The sequence below is a fragment of the Hyperolius riggenbachi genome, chromosome 1, assembly GCF_040937935.1.
Source record: "Hyperolius riggenbachi isolate aHypRig1 chromosome 1, aHypRig1.pri, whole genome shotgun sequence".
NCBI classification, from domain to species: domain Eukaryota; kingdom Metazoa; phylum Chordata; class Amphibia; order Anura; family Hyperoliidae; genus Hyperolius; species Hyperolius riggenbachi.
Window position 1 is genome coordinate 15,169,999 of NC_090646.1, and position 16,336 is coordinate 15,186,334.

The 16,336-nt window shown below is 52.9% G+C and overlaps 1 protein-coding gene across 1 annotated transcript in view; it reads left to right on the top strand.

Moving 5' to 3' along the window:
* The window catches only part of LOC137562461 (probable carboxypeptidase X1), a 114,239-nt gene that overhangs the window by 83,447 nt on the left and 14,456 nt on the right, over positions 1–16,336 (top strand). Inside the window, exons 7-9 of the mRNA XM_068273827.1 lie at positions 3,439–3,530; positions 10,009–10,132; positions 10,630–10,826. Of these exons, the coding sequence (XP_068129928.1) occupies positions 3,439–3,530; positions 10,009–10,132; positions 10,630–10,826 (413 nt within the window). The remainder of the gene's footprint in view (positions 1–3,438; positions 3,531–10,008; positions 10,133–10,629; positions 10,827–16,336) is intronic.

Genomic DNA, 16,336 nt, shown 5'->3' on the forward strand with positions numbered 1-16,336 from the left:
CCTGCATGGGGCACTAGGCAGCTCAGGTACAGCCATGCGGCAGGCTCTCTGGCTGGTGAGGGGGTGGGGTCCTGCACGGGGCACTGGGTAGCTCAGGTACGGCCATGCTGCAGGCTCTCTGGCTGGTGAGGGGGCGGGGTCCTGCATGGGGCACTGGGCAGCTCAGGTACAGCCATGCTGCAGGCTATCTGGCTGGTGAGGGGGCGGGGTCCTGCACGGGTCACCAGGCAGCTCAGGCGCGGCCATGCTGCAGGCTCTCTGGCTGGTGAGGGGGTGTGGTCCTGCACGGGGCACTGGGCAGCTCAGGCGCGGCCATGCTGCAGGCTCTCTGGCTGGTGAGGGGGTGTGGTCCTGCATGGGGCACTGGGCAGCTCATGTACGGCCATGCTGCAGGCTCTCTGGCTGGTGAGGGGGCGGGGTCCTGCACGGGGCTTTCGGTAGCTCAGGCGCGGCCATGCTGCAGGCTCTCTGGCTGGTGAGGGGGTGGGGTCCTGCATGGGGCACTGGGCAGCTCATGTACGGCCATGCTGCAGGCTCTCTGGCTGGTGAGGGAGCGGGGTCCTGCATGGGGCACTGGGCAGCTCAGGTAGGCCATGCTGCAGGCTCTCTGGCTGGTGAGGGGGTGGGGTCCTGCATGGGGCACTGGGCAGCTCAGGTACGGCCATGCTGCAGGCTCTCTGGCTGGTGAGGGGGTGGGGTCCTGCATGGGGCACTGGGCAGCTCAGGCACGGCCATGCTGCAGGCTCTCTGGCTGGTGAGGGGGCGGGGTCCTGCATGAGGCACTGGGCAGCTCAGGCACGGCCATGCTGCAGGCTCTCTGGCTGGTGAGGGGGCGAGGTCCTGCATGGGGCACTGGGTAGCTCAGGTACGGCCATGCTGCAGGCTCTCTGGCTGGTGAGGGGGCGGGGTCCTGCATGGGGCACTAGGCAGCTCAGGTACAGCCATGCGGCAGGCTCTCTGGCTGGTGAGGGGGTGGGGTCCTGCACGGGGCACTGGGTAGCTCAGGTACGGCCATGCTGCAGGCTCTCTGGCTGGTGAGGGGGCGGGGTCCTGCATGGGGCACTGGGCAGCTCAGGTACAGCCATGCTGCAGGCTATCTGGCTGGTGAGGGGGCGGGGTCCTGCACGGGTCACCAGGCAGCTCAGGCGCGGCCATGCTGCAGGCTCTCTGGCTGGTGAGGGGGTGTGGTCCTGCACGGGGCACTGGGCAGCTCAGGCGCGGCCATGCTGCAGGCTCTCTGGCTGGTGAGGGGGTGTGGTCCTGCACGGGGCACTGGGCAGCTCAGGTACAGCCATGCTGCAGGCTCTCTGGCTGGTGAGGGGGTGGGGTCCTGCACGGGGCACTGGGTAGCTCAGGTACGGCCATGCTGCAGGCTCTCTGGCTGGTGAGGGGGTGTGGTCCTGCATAGGGCACTGGGCAGCTCAGGTACAGCCATGCTGCAGGCTCTCTGGCTGGTGAGGGGGTGGGGTCCTGCACGGGGCACTGGGTAGCTCAGGTACGGCCATGCTGCAGGCTCTCTGGCTGGTGAGGGGGTGGGGTCCTGCACGGGGCACTGGGCAGCTCAGGCACGGCCATGCTGCAGGCTCTCTGTCTGGTGAGGGGGCGGGGTCCTGCACGGGGCTTTGGGTAGCTCAGGTACGGCCATGCTGCAGGCTATCTGGCTGGTGAGGGGGCGGGGTCCTGCACGGGGCACTGGGCAGCTCAGGCGCGGCCATGCTGCAGGCTCTCTGGCTGGTGAGGGGGCGGGGTCCTGCACGGGGCACTGGGCAGCTCAGGCGCGGCCATGCTGCAGGCTCTCTGGCTGGTGAGGGGGCGGGGTCCTGCACGGGGCACTGGGCAGCTCAGGCGCGGCCATGCTGCAGGCTCTCTGGCTGGTGAGGGGGTGGGGTCCTGCACGGGGCACTGGGCAGCTCAGGCATGGCCATGCTGCAGGCTCTCTGGCTGGTGAGGGGGTGGGGTCCTGCACGGGGCACTGGGCAGCTCAGGTACAGCCATGCTGCAGGCTCTCTGGCTGGTGAGGGGGTGGGGTCCTGCACGGGGCACTGGGCAGCTCAGGCGCGGCCATGCTGCAGGCTCTCTGGCTGGTGAGGGGGTGGGGTCCTGCACGGGGCACTGGGCAGCTCAGGCGCGGCCATGCTGCAGGCTCTCTGGCTGGTGAGGGGGCGGGGTCCTGCATGGGGCACTGGGCAGCTCAGGTACAGCCATGCTGCAGGCTCTCTAGCTGGAGAGGGGGAGGGGTCCTGCACGGGTCACCAGGCAGCTCAGGCACGGCCATGCGGCAGGCTCTCTGGCTGGTGAGGGGGTGTGGTCCTGCACGGGGCACTGGGCAGCTCAGGCGCGGCCATGCTGCAGGCTCTCTGGCTGGTGAGGGGGCGGGGTCCTGCATGGGGCACTTTGTAGCTCAGGCGCGGCCATGCTGCAGGCTCTCTGGCTGGAGAGGGGGCGGGGTCCTGCACAGGGCACTGGGTAGCTCAGGCACGCCCATGCTGCAGGCTCTCTGGCTGGTGAGAGGGCGGGGTCCTGCACGGGGCTTTGGGTAGCTCAGGCGCGGCCATGCTGCAGGCTCTCTGGCTGGTGAGGGGGCGGGGTCCTGCACGGGGCACTGGGCAGCTCATGTACGGCCATGCTGCAGGCTCTCTGGCTGGTGAGGGGGCGGGGTCCTGCATGGGGCACTGGGTAGCTCAGGCACGCCCATGCTGCAGGCTCTCTGGCTGGTGAGGGGGCGGGGTCCTGCATGGGGCACTGGGCAGCTCAGGTACGGCCATGCTGCAGGCTCTCTGGCTGGTGAGGGGGCGGGGTCCTGCATGGGGCACTGGGCAGCTCAGGTACGGCCATGCTGCAGGCTCTCTGGCTGGTGAGGGGGCGGGGTCCTGCATGGGGCACTGGGTAGCTCAGGCAGGCCATGCTGCAGGCTCTCTGGCTGGTGAGGGGGTGTGGTCCTGCACGGGGCACTGGGTAGCTCAGGCACAGCCATGCTGCAGGCTCTCTGGCTGGTGAGGGGGCGGGGTCCTGCACGGGGCACTGGGTAGCTCAGGCACAGCCATGCTGCAGGCTCTCTGGCTGGTGAGGGGGTGTGGTCTTGCACAGCTGGAGAGGGGGCGGGGTCCTGCACGGGTCACCAGGCAGCTCAGGCACGGCCATGCTGCAGGCTCTCTGGCTGGTGGGGGGGGCGGGGTCCTGCACGGGTCACCAGGCAGCTCAGTCACGGCCATGCTGCAGGCTCTCTGGCTGGTGAGGGGGCGGGGTCCTGCACAGGGCACTGGGTAGCTCAGTCACGGCCATGCTGCAGGCTCTCTGGCTGGTGGGGGGGCGGGGTCCGGCACGGGTCACCAGGCAGCTCAGTCACGGCCATGCTGCAGGCTTCCTGGCACATTGCTGACCACAGGCAGGGGAGGACTCTCTGTCAGCAGCCTGTGAACTTGTGGTTTCTCTCCACAGACCCCAACACAGTGTTCATGTGGGAGCACCAGCAGCCGCAGCCCACAGACAAGCTGGAGTTCAAACACCACAACTATAAGGAGATGAGGAAGGTAATGACTGGAGACGCTCTACAGAGACGGGGACCGAGGCTAGGATCAGCCACCATTCACAGCTCACTCACACCGGCTGCAGCCAATCAGAGACAGCACCGATCGTCCAGTATTAACACTGGCAGCAGCCAATCAGAGAGCTCACTCACACAGGCTTCAGCTAATAAGAGACGGGCACTGATCGCCCACCATTCACACCAGCAGCAGCCAATTAGAGAGCTCACTCACACCAGCTGCAGCCAAATGAGAGACGGGCACCGATCGCCCAGCATTCACACCGGCAGCAGCCAATCAGAGAGCTCACTCTCACAGGCTGCAGCCAAATCAGAGACGGGCACCGATCGGCCAGCATTCACACCGGCAGCAGCCAATCAGAAAGTTCATTTACTCCTAGTCCTACTGCAGCCAATCAGAGAGCTCATTCACACTGGCCGCAGCCAATCGGAGACGGACACCGATCACCCAGCATTCACACTGGCAGCAGCCAATCACAGAGCTCATTCACACCTGATGCAGCCAATCAGAAAGCTGATCATTTATACTCTTTGTTTCCCACATTAAAACTCCTTACATTCTTATCTAACCTAATTCTCCTCAAGAAGGGATCCAAAGCCAAAATGATCATCAGGGGGGAGACCGGACAGCCCTGCCTCGTGCCATTTCCCAGATCAAACACCTCTGATTGTACCCCATTTACCCTTTCCAGGGCAGAGGATCCATCATAGAGCGACCCTATCCATGAACTCATCCCAGGACAGACCCCAATTACCTTTAGGTCGGTTTCACACTGCAAAGTGGCAGCAGCGATGCAGTGTGCCGTGCCCGCCGCACCGCCAGAAACAGGACTTCAGGGAACACCAGGGACGGATCTAGACCAAGTTGCCCCAAGTTGCGCCTGGGGCAAGATCAGGTTTTGGCGCCTAAACTGCCATTCCCCATCCAAATTTTGCTGCCTTTTTAAGAATTCAACAAACTGCGCCTGGGGCAAGAGACCCGCTTGCCCCCCCCTAGATCCGTCCCTGGGGAACACAGCGTTAGTACGCGGCGTCTGCTGTCTGGCAGCCAAGCAGGAAGTGACGTTCGCTTGCCGTCACTTCCTGCTTCGGGTATGCGGAAGTGCACGGAAGCGTATTGTTAAACGCCAATATTTTTTAAATCCCTGCGTTGCTATAGACTACCATGACTTTAGGGATCGCTCAAAATCAGTCTTATCACCCGAACGACGGACTGTACACACGCCCGATTTGGCATGCGGACGACTGAACGGCGGGACGTTCAAACGACCCGTCGTTCGGGAAAATCCAACGTGTGTATGGGCCTTAACTCTTTAATATAGCTTTGATTTGTTGTGTGCTTTGTTTGAATAGTGTTTTTCTATTTATCTTGCCTTTACTTTGAGATCGGTATGTTTTTGTATGATTATATCATTGATTTGTTTCTTATTTTGAAAGATAGATGCAATAAGGATACAAAGTCGGCACTGCTGTTGGTGTGTTTATTGCCAGATGGTGCTTACATCATATTGCGTGCAAGATATAAGAAAAACACATACCGTGCAAAAGAGGCTTGTAGCTGTGAGCTGGTGGTGGGCGCTGGGTGCAGGAATAGCCTGACGGCCGTTTCGCGCTGTCTAGGCGCTTCTACGGAGGCTGTATGTTGGGGGTAGACTGACCGGGTAGAAATACCCTCTGTCACGGCGTTTGGCGGGCTTCCGCCTTCTGGTGCCGCCCCTATTCTTCCCCTTCAGCCAATCAGGTAATGGAGCGCATCTGCGCTTCATGATCGGCTTCCGTGGGGAAGGGAGGAACTAGATTACTGGTGCCAGAGCGGACCATACTTATTAGATGGACGCTGGAGCTATTGCTCCTATATGGCAACCTGTAGATGGTTAGGCGCCATCTTGTGGTCATATAATGAGTCATGATAAAAAGGGGAGGAATAAGGGATAGGAGGGGCGCTGCAAATATACTGACTAGGGTATTTCAGAATGACCGACTAGATACAAATTCATACAGGGGTGCAATACAAAAGATATGAGGAATGGGGTGGCTCCAAGCAGCCTTCTAATCTGAATTAAACACATAATGTGAATGTTCACATTTAGGGATCTAAAAAACATGCAAAATCCGCATAATCATTGAGACCCATTGGGCCCATAGCTTCAGTCCTGATAATCAATATAATCTCCTCTCTTTTGAGCTTCTTCTCCCGATCACCTCCTCTTCTCAGTGGAGGGACGTGGATGATGCCTGCAAAAGTTAATACTGAGGGATCACCATTATGCGCTTCTCTTATGTGCTTGATTAATCTGGGTGAGCCATGGCCAGATTTAATAGAGTTAAAGTGTTCTCTAAAACGTCTGTTAATTGATCTTGTGGTTTCTTCCACATAGAAACGACCGCAGGGACACCATATAGCGTACACGACGTATTCTGTCTGACATGTAAAGAACGCATTAACTTTGCGTCGTGTGGGCCCTAACTGAAAGCTGTCTCCTACATTCATCTGATTACACGATATACAATGGCCGCATTTATGGTTCCCATGAGGTTTCGATCGTTCCAACCAGTTGTCTCTATGTGGGGTATTAAATTCACTTTTGCTGACTTTTGATCCTATCGTAGGGGCTCGCCTGAAAGAAAACAGGGGTCCTTCAGCTACTAAGGGTTTCAGGATAGGGTCTCTTAATAGAATATCCCAATTCCTAATCATGGTTGTTTTAATTTGATTTGTCATTCCTGTGAAGTCGAAGGACATTGGTATCCTCTTTGAGGCCTCAGTTAGGCCTTTTTGCTTGTTTTCCAGTAGGGTTTTTCTTTCTTTGGAATTAGCTTTCAGGAAGGCCTGTTGGATGGATTCGGCTTTATAGCCTCTTGCCAAGAGCCTCTTGCCCAGGTCCTCCGACTGTCGACGAAAATCGTCGTCGAGTGCGTTGTTACGACGTAATCGGAGGAACTGGGCATAAGGAAGTGTGCGGGTCACGTGCTCTGGGTGAAAGCTATTGCTATGAAGTAGGGCATTTGATGCGGTTTCCTTACGAAATCCCATAGGTATTAGTTTCCCTTCCCTGATCACTAGTTCTAGATCCAGAAAGGCCACCTTATCCTGTGCTATATTTGCTGTGAAGGCCATATTTACTTCATTTGCATTAATATAATGCACAAAATTGTCAAAGGTGGCACGAGTCCCAGACCAAAATACCAGCACGTCATCCACATACCTGGACCACGCCCCGAGCATGCTTCTGTAGGGATTACGAGGGGAATGGATGTATTCCTCCTCCCACCAGGCAAGGAAAAGGTTCGCATATGTGCAGGAGACTGCTGTCCCCATTGCAGTTCCCGAGACCTGCCAATACCATTTTCCATCAAAAACGAACGAGTTGTGCGTCAGCACGAATTCGAGACATTCACATATGAAGTCCTTGAAGTGATCATTTTTATCTGTACGATCGAGGAATTTCCTGATTGCCTCTAGACCCAGTCTGTGTGGAATTCTACTATAGAGGCTTTCCACGTCTATTGTTGCCAAGAGGTCACCTTCATGCCATGAATAACCCTCAACTCCCCTTAGGACATCTGAGGTGTCTACCAAGTGGGAGGGGATATGGTCGAGCAATGGCCTCAAGACGTGGTCCAGGTATCTGGACAACCTCTCCGTGACCGAGCCCATCCCTGACACGATGGGTCGGCCCGGGGGATTGGTCTGGGACTTGTGCACCTTAGGTATGTGGTACCAGATGGGCTTAATGGGATGGCTGGGCAAAAGGTCGTTAGCTAATTTAGATGTAATAATACCCTGCTCAGTTCCTTTGCGTAACAAGGTTCTCAGTAAATTCTGGTAGCGGATAGTGGGATCTCCTGGAAGGCGTTGGTATGTCGTGGTATCTTGTAACTGTCTCATTGCCTCATTCTGATATTGCTCTACTGATAATACCACGATGGCCCCTCCTTTGTCTGCTCTACGTATTTGTAGGTCGGTACGATTCTGTAACCATTTGAGGGCTCGTGTTTCTTTTACTGATAGGTTTTTATCTACCTTGGGGTAAATTTGTGCCTTCAATTCCCTCTCTACCACTTTTTGGAAAATATCTAAACTGGAACCTGGCTGAACATGGAAAGGAGCTGTAGATCTGCAGGGTTTAAAGCCCATCTCCATTTTTTGTTCCTCTACATTGGTTTGTAATTCCAATTCCCTTAAAATGTCGAGGTTTTGCTGGTCTTGAACAGTCCATTCAATCCTTGGGCTGAAGCCTAGTGGGCCAACTTTGGCATTGCCCCAGCGCATAACGTTTGGTTGATTGGCTGAGTGTTCCTTTTTCAGAAAATGTAGCTTTATGTTGAGGCGTCTGATATTTTTGTACAAATCAATTTTAAACTTTGCGTAGTCAAAGTCGGTGGCAAGACTATAATTAAGGCCCTTTTGTAACAGATCTTCTACTCCATCGGGGAGTGTCACATTCGATAAGTTAAGGACTTCCAGAGACTCGCACTTAGATGGTGTAGCTAGATCTAGTTCCTTTTCCACTTTGGGTTCTTGGGGTATCTCTTGTCTTCCCACTGTAGGTGTCGTCCTTTCCTTTTTTGCCTTGGATTTCCCTCTCCCCCTCCTTGTGCTCCGCCTAAAGGGTGTAGCCGCTGGTCTGATCCTGATTTTCCAGAAGGATTATCAGAGGGAGTGTTACCGTTTTTCTTTTCCTCGTCACTGGAATCTGTGTCTGTTGTCCAATGCCCTTTCCCCTTTCTTGGGGTTCTCGGCTTGCCAGCTTGTTGCCAGGAAAAGTATTTCTTTTGGCGGTAATCGTCTCTGTCTCTCTGGAATTTGCGTAATTTGCGTTCCTTGATGGTGTCTTGGACCACAGTCAATTTGCGATCGATCCTTTTCAGAGTCTTAGAGTATCGAGTGCGTTCCACCAATTCCTGGTATCTACGTTTAGTATTTTCAATTTCTTTGAGTGTTTTCGTATGCTCTTGTATAGTGCGTTCAAGGACGATGTCTTGCAGCTTTGCCGCTAATTCGAGATAAGCTGTTTTCCATTTATTAACAAACTCCTCATCGTCCTGGTATTCTGACGGCTCTACATACCTTCTAAAGCCTCTTGCTGTGATTTTATCATCTTTGTATTGTTGCAAGGTTGTCAGTGTCCAAAACAGCTTAACCTCCTTATCACTTAGCCTCTCCAGAGTAGTTTCCGCTACCCTGGCGCCCACCGTTATGCTCGAAGTGCTAGTCACTGCCCGATTTTTGAAAAAGTCTTTAACATCACTTCTGCCACTGGCAACTGCTGCTCCTTCTAATTCGGTTTCACTGTCTGTGGTATCTTCCTCAGATCCAGTATGTACCTCAGTATTAGAGGCTGCAGATGTGGTCATGTTGCGTGCTCTGACTATAGACACAGAATCATTCATAAGAGAGACATTGGAGGGGAAGAGGAAAAGGTCGGCACTGCAAAGGATTCACATCTGTTCTTTGTACAGGACTTGCGGGGCTGTAGTGAGTTAAACTCTTATGGCGCACTCAGCGTTTTAACCCACATGGTTTGGTACCATTTGGCCACATATTGATTCCCATGTCACTTATTTTAGAGAGACACAAGATAATGGCACAGAATAAGCATAAGCACAACAGTTTGCACTTTTGCACAATATCTGGTTCAATGTGAACCAGTCCAATTGTTCAATATTTTTAAACTACATTTTTCTATGTGTATTTTTATCTGCAGTTTAGTCCCTGGCCACAAGATGGCGCCTAACCATCTACAGGTTGCCATATAGGAGCAATAGCTCCAGCGTCCATCTAATAAGTATGGTCCGCTCTGGCACCAGTAATCTAGTTCCTCCCTTCCCCACGGAAGCCGATCATGAAGCGCAGATGCGCTCCATTACCTGATTGGCTGAAGGGGAAGAATAGGGGCGGCACCAGAAGGCGGAAGCCCGCCGAACGCCGTGACAGAGGGTATTTCTACCCGGTCAGTCTACCCCCAACATACAGCCTCCGTAGAAGCGCCTAGACAGCGCGAAACGGCCGTCAGGCTATTCCTGCACCCAGCGCCCACCACCAGCTCACAGCTACAAGCCTCTTTTGCACGGTATGTGTTTTTCTTATATCTTGCACGCAATATGATGTAAGCACCATCTGGCAATAAACACACCAACAGCAGTGCCGACTTTGTATCCTTATTGCATCTATCTGACGTCTACCTACCCCAGTCAGAGCACGCTGAGTGCGCCATAAGAGTTTAACTCACTACAGCCCCGCAAGTCCTGTACAAAGAACAGATGTGAATCCTTTGCAGTGCCGACCTTTTCCTCTTCCCCTCCAATGTCTCTCTTATTTTGAAAGATATTGAGGCTGTGTTATCTGGCTTTTCATTTGGTTGATAATTTTAGGTTTCTGTGACTTTTCTCACTGTATAATCGTCGTCATGTTGTTTTGTGCTGCTCCTCTGCATTCCCCGATCTTGTTGTCGCTCTTCCAGCTGATGAAGCGGGTGAACGAGGCCTGTCCGGACATCACGCGGGTCTACAGCATCGGCAAGAGCTACCTGGGCCTGAAGATGTACGTCATGGAGATCTCCGACAACCCAGGACAGCACGAGCTGGGTGAGGAAACATGGCACAGTCCAGCCAGAGCGATCAAACCACACCTTATATACTGTACAAACTTCCCCCTTCCAAAACAAGCTAACCCTACCCAGCAGTGTCCAGCCAATAACCTGGCAATCAACCAACAGCGACGTGATGTGATTGGCTTGGATTCAAATCTATAGAAATTTGCACGCAATGTCAAAGTTTATAGAGGAACTTTACCAAAAGTAGTAGGGGGAAAACACTAAATCAAGACATTGCAAAGCGAGAAGTAAAAAAATAGAAGATAGTTTAAGAAATGATTGATATTCGCTGTGAGCCTGCAGGTCATCACTTTTACTGCTGGCAGGCATGAAAAAATGGACAGTACAAGCTGCTGTTATCTATAAACACACCCACTAACAATGTGATAAGCTAAAAGAGTCTTCTCCCTAGTAGCCTTTCATGGTATTATTTACTGGGCTTTGCCAGGATCTTGCATCTTTTAATAAACGCCCCGTGTCCCCTTACAGGCGAGCCAGAGTTCCGTTACGTGGCCGGCATGCACGGGAACGAGGTCGTGGGTCGGGAGCTGATGCTGAACCTCATGGAATACCTGTGCCAAGAGTACAAAAACAAGAATCCCAGAGTAGTGAGACTGGTGACGGAAACCCGCATCCACCTCCTGCCTTCCATGAATCCAGACGGATATGAGATGGCCTACAAGCTGGTAACGCCTCTCTCTTCATTGCCTTCACGCTAAGAGCAGAACTATGGTCAAGAAACTAAACGTGTCCACTAATTCCATAAATATGTCAGGCAGCCATATGTCTCCTGCCTCTACAGTGTCCAACTCCAATCCTTGAGGGCCAGATCCATGCCAGTGCTTAGGATGGACTGGGAAATGGAGAAATGGGTTCTGCTTGATGAACCACGCCTTTCCCGATTCAGACCCACCAATGTGTGAGGACCAAGGCCCTCAAGGATTGGGGTTCTAGATAACTGCTCTGCAGAATTGCCTCTGTCTGTCCCTCTCAGCTTATCTGCAGTTCAGAGTAGTGATGATCAAACAGATGCAAATTCCTCTGAGTTTATCGAAATTTGTATGCAAATATATGCAGCTTGACAATGGACCTATTCATTTAAACCTGGCTTTATAGCGGAATGAAACCCAGCATTTCTTCTTTGCTCTAAAAAATGATTTACAGCATATATTATACAACCAGCATTTTTTTTTTTTACTAAAACAGCATTCAAAGGGTTACACACAGGGCTGGAAATAAGTGCAGAGAAATGTGGACGCATCCAAAGTTGTAGATAATGTTATCTTGTGTTTACTTAAAGAGAGTCTGAAGCGAGAATAGATCTCGCTTCAGACCTCATATATAGCAGGGGCACTTGTGCCCCTGCTAAAACGCAGCTATCCCGCGGCTTAACGGGGGTCCCTGTCCCCCCAAATCCCCTCCGTAATGCGGGGGAGCGCTTCCGCATTGGGGCAGGGCTAACCGCCGCAGCCCTGCCCCTTGCGCGTCTGTCAGCGCGTATCTCCGCCTCTCCCCCGCCCCTCTCAGTCTTCCTTCACTGAGAGGGGCGGGGGAGAGGCGGCGATGCGCGTCTGATAGACGCGCTGGGAGGCAGGGCTGCAGCCGTTAGCCCTTGCCTCCAGGAAGCAAAGTACACGACCAACTTTGCGACCAACTTTTGCGGGGGGTGGGTTGGGGGTGAAGGGACCCCCGTTGTGCGGCGGGATAGCGGCGTTTTAGCAGGGGCACACGTGCCCCTGCTATATATGAGAGCTGAAGCGAGATTTAGTCTCGCTTCAGTGTCTCTTTAAATGTATCAAGTGAGATATGTGACACATGATCTGACTGTGGAGAATCTGCATCTCTTTGATCATCCCTAGTTCAGGGGTACAGCCGAGTGATGTCACTTCCTGTACTCGCTATGGTCTCTGTCACTCAGCAGACACATCTCCCATCATACAGTGCAGCAGAGCGCGTGCCTGTCAGCAGACACATCTCCCATCATACAGTGCAGCAGAGCGTGTGCCTGTCAGCAGACACATCTCCCATCATACAGTGCAGCAGAGCGCGTGCCTGTCAGCAGACACATCTTCCATCATACAGTGCAGCAGAGAGCGTGCCTGTCAGCAGACACATCTCCCATCATACAGTGCAGCAGAGCGCGTGCCTGTCAGCAGACACATCTCCCATCATACAGTGCAGCAGAGCGCGTGCCTGTCAGCAGACACATCTCTCATCATACAGTGCAGCAGAGTGTGTGCCTGTCAGCAGACACATCTCCCATCATACAGTGCAGCAGAGCGTGTGCCTGTCAGCAGACACATCTTCCATCATACAGTGCAGCAGAGCGTGTGCCTGTCAGCAGACACATCTTCCATCATACAGTGCAGCAGAGCGTGTGCCTGTCAGCAGACACATCTCCCATCATACAGTTCAGCAGAGCGTGTGCCTGTCAGCAGCCACATGTCCCATCACACAGTGCAGCAGAGCGTGTGCCTGTCAGCAGACACATCTCCCATCATACAGTGCAGCAGAGCGCGTGCCTGTCAGCACACACATCTCCCATCATACAGTGCAGCAGAGAGCGTGCCTGTCAGCAGACACATCTCCCATCATACAGTGCAGCAGAGCGTGTGCCTGTCAGCAGACACATCTTCCATCATACAGTGCAGCAGAGCGCGTGCCTGTCAGCAGACACATCTTCCATCATACAGTGCAGCAGAGCGCGTGCCTGTCAGCAGACACATCTTCCATCATACAGTGCAGCAGAGCGTGTGCCTGTCAGCAGACACATCTCCCATCATACAGTGCAGCAGAGCGCGTGCCTGTCAGCAGACACATCTTCCATCATACAGTGCAGCAGAGCGCGTGCCTGTCAGCAGACACATCTCCCATCACACAGTGCAGCAGAGCGTGTGCCTGTCAGCAGACACATTTCCCATCATACAGTGCAGCAGAGCGCGTGCCTGTCAGCAGACACATCTCCCATCATACAGTGCAGCAGAGCAGGTGCCTGTCAGCAGACACATCTCCCATCATACAGTGCAGCAGAGCGTGTGCCTGTCAGCAGACACATCTCCCATCATACAGTGCAGCAGAGCGCGTGCCTGTCAGCAGACACATCTCCCATCATACAGTGCAGCAGAGCGCGTGCCTGTCAGCAGACACATCTCCCATCATACAGTGCAGCAGAGCGTGTGCCTGTTAGCAGACACATCTCCCATCATACAGTGCAGCAGAGCGTGTGCCTGTCAGCAGACACATCTTCCATCATGCAGTGCAGCAGAGCGTGTGCCTGTCAGCAGACACATCTCCCATCATACAGTGCAGCAGAGCGTGTGCCTGTCAGCAGACACATCTCCCATCATACAGTGCAGCAGAGCGTGTGCCTGTCAGCAGACACATCTCCCATCATACAGTGCAGCAGAGCGCGTGCCTGTCAGCAGACACATCTCTCATCATACAGTGCAGCAGAGCGTGTGCCTGTCAGCAGACACATCTCCCATCATACAGTGCAGCAGAGTGTGTGCCTGTCAGCAGACACATCTCCCATCATACAGTGCAGCAGAGTGTGTGCCTGTCAGCAGACACATCTTCCATCATACAGTGCAGCAGAGCGTGTGCCTGTCAGCAGACACATCTCCCATCATACAGTGCAGCAGAGCGTGTGCCTGTCAGCAGCCACATGTCCCATCACACAGTGCAGCAGAGTGTGTGCCTGTCAGCAGACACATCTCCCATCATACAGTGCAGCAGAGCGTGTGCCTGTCAGCAGACACATCTCCCATCATACAGTGCAGCAGAGCGCGTGCCTGTCAGCAGACACATCTCCCATCATACAGTGCAGCAGAGCGCGTGCCTGTCAGCAGACACATCTCCCATCATACAGTGCAGCAGAGCGTGTGCCTGTCAGCAGACACATCTCCCATCATACAGTGCAGCAAAGTGTGTGCCTGTCAGCAGACACATCTCCCATCATACAGTGCAGCAGAGTGTGTGCCTGTCAGCAGACACATCTTCCATCATACAGTGCAGCAGAGCGTGTGCCTGTCAGCAGACACATCTCCCATCATACAGTGCAGCAGAGCGTGTGCCTGTCAGCAGACACATCTCCCATCATACAGTGCAGCAGAGCGTGTGCCTGTCAGCAGACACATCTCCCATCATACAGTGCAGCAGAGCGTGTGCCTGTCCGCAGGAGCAAAGCTTCCAAACAGCACAACAAGGACAAAAGTTATTACACTTCCTTCTCAGTGTTAGGTCACTATCAGTATTTACCACACACATCTTGCCCTCAGCTGGCTCTAATGCCTGGGACACACCATGCAATTTCCTGTCAGATAGACCGGTCACATAGATCGCTGTTTCTCAATATTTCATTGGTATGTACCCCTTTTAAAACCCTATCCTCACCAGGTACCCTCTAGCACAGTGTTCCCCAACCTTGTCCTCAAGGCCCACCAACAGTGCATGTTTTGTGGAAATCCACAGAGGTAGTTAATCAGCTCCGCTGAGACACTAATTACCTCACCTGTGCATGTTTGTGGTTTTCTGTAAAACCTGTACTGTTGGTGGGCCTTGAGGACAGGGTTGGGGAACTCTACTCTAGCATACTAAACGTTATCACAAGTACCCTTTGACAAATATATATTTCATCGTAGTACATGATAATTGCTTCTAAACTATTTCCAATCATTTACTACTGCTTTTATTTTGATAAAACACATATTTGGTGTTGTTTAAATAAGATTTATCATTTTCTAAAACTCTACATTTGTTCTTCTTGGTTAAAGTACTTACGCGGCGAGAGTGGTAAAAAAAGTGAAATACCTGGCTGCAAGTTTAATCCACAGAGGACGCCACCCGCGCCCTCTGTTTTATTCCGCTGTGGTGTCATTCTTGTTTTTAGCATGAGGTCGGGACCCAACTCGATCCCTCGGTCGGCTGCACTCACCCCAATAAATATGGCCGCCAGGTCCTGCAGCGCCTGCACAGTTCTCATAGCCACATGTGCGGCTGCGCAGCTCTGAGTCTTCCTCCAGTCCTATCACGGCTCCCGGCAGTCTCGCGGACGTAAATTGCGCGAGACTGCCGGGGGAGCCATGACGGGGCTGGAGGAGGACGTGCGGCTATGACAACTGTTCAGGCGCAGCAGGATCTGGCGGCTATATTTATTGGGGCAAGTGCAGACGACCGAGGAATCGGGTCGGATCCTGACCTCATGCTGAAAATAAGAATGACACCACGGCGGAATGAAACAGAGGATGGTGTTCTCTGTAGATAAAACTTGCAGCCAGGTATTTCACTTTTTTTACCACTCTCACCGCGTAAGTCCTTTAAATATACCAAGCCCGAGTACCCCCTGGAGCCATCAGAAGTACCCCCTGTGGTATGTGTATCACACGTTGAGAACTTGGGACGCAGATTATTTTTCCAACAGGTCCGATCTTATTTACAATCATTTTTCTGATTGATTTTCTGATCACTTCTACACAAAATCGATAAAAAAAAAAGATCGGAAATCAGTTCCTACCTGTCAAAAATAAACAATTTGACCCGTCTAAAGATTGCATAGTGTGTACCAGGCATAAAGGTCTGTACACAACAAGAGTCTGAACAAAAGTTTCTGCAAAAAAAAAAAGTCAGGGAAACAACCTTACCGGTGACAAACAGTGGTCACAGCTTATACCCCCACCTGCCCCAGAAGCAATTGGTGTCTAATAAAATTACCTTCCCACCCACACTCTTCGCACTCCCTAAAATAAATGTACCCCCCCCCCCCCCCCCTTTCATTTAGTCCATGAAGGTATTCTTTCACCTTGACCAAAACCCTGTTTAAGAAACTTAAGAAACAAAAGGCTTTGTGCTTACATACATACAACATGCATCAGTGTTTCTCAAACCTGTCCTCGTAACTCCCCAGCGGTGCATGTTTTGCAGGCAGCCTCCCCTATGTACAGGTGGGGTATTTAGTCTCAGCTATGTGGACTCCATGTATCTGAGACACTAATTACCCCACCTGTGCATAGGTGAGGTTACCTGCAAAACATGCACTGCAGGGGAGTCACAAGGAGAGGTTTGAGAAACACTGACCTACATCAAAAATAATTATTTTTACTCGATCCATACAACTTTCTTTTTATCTCATAGAATCAGTTTATTGGTACTCTGCCGCCATCTGCTGGTGATTTTTTTTAATAGAGCGTAGGGCTCTTTC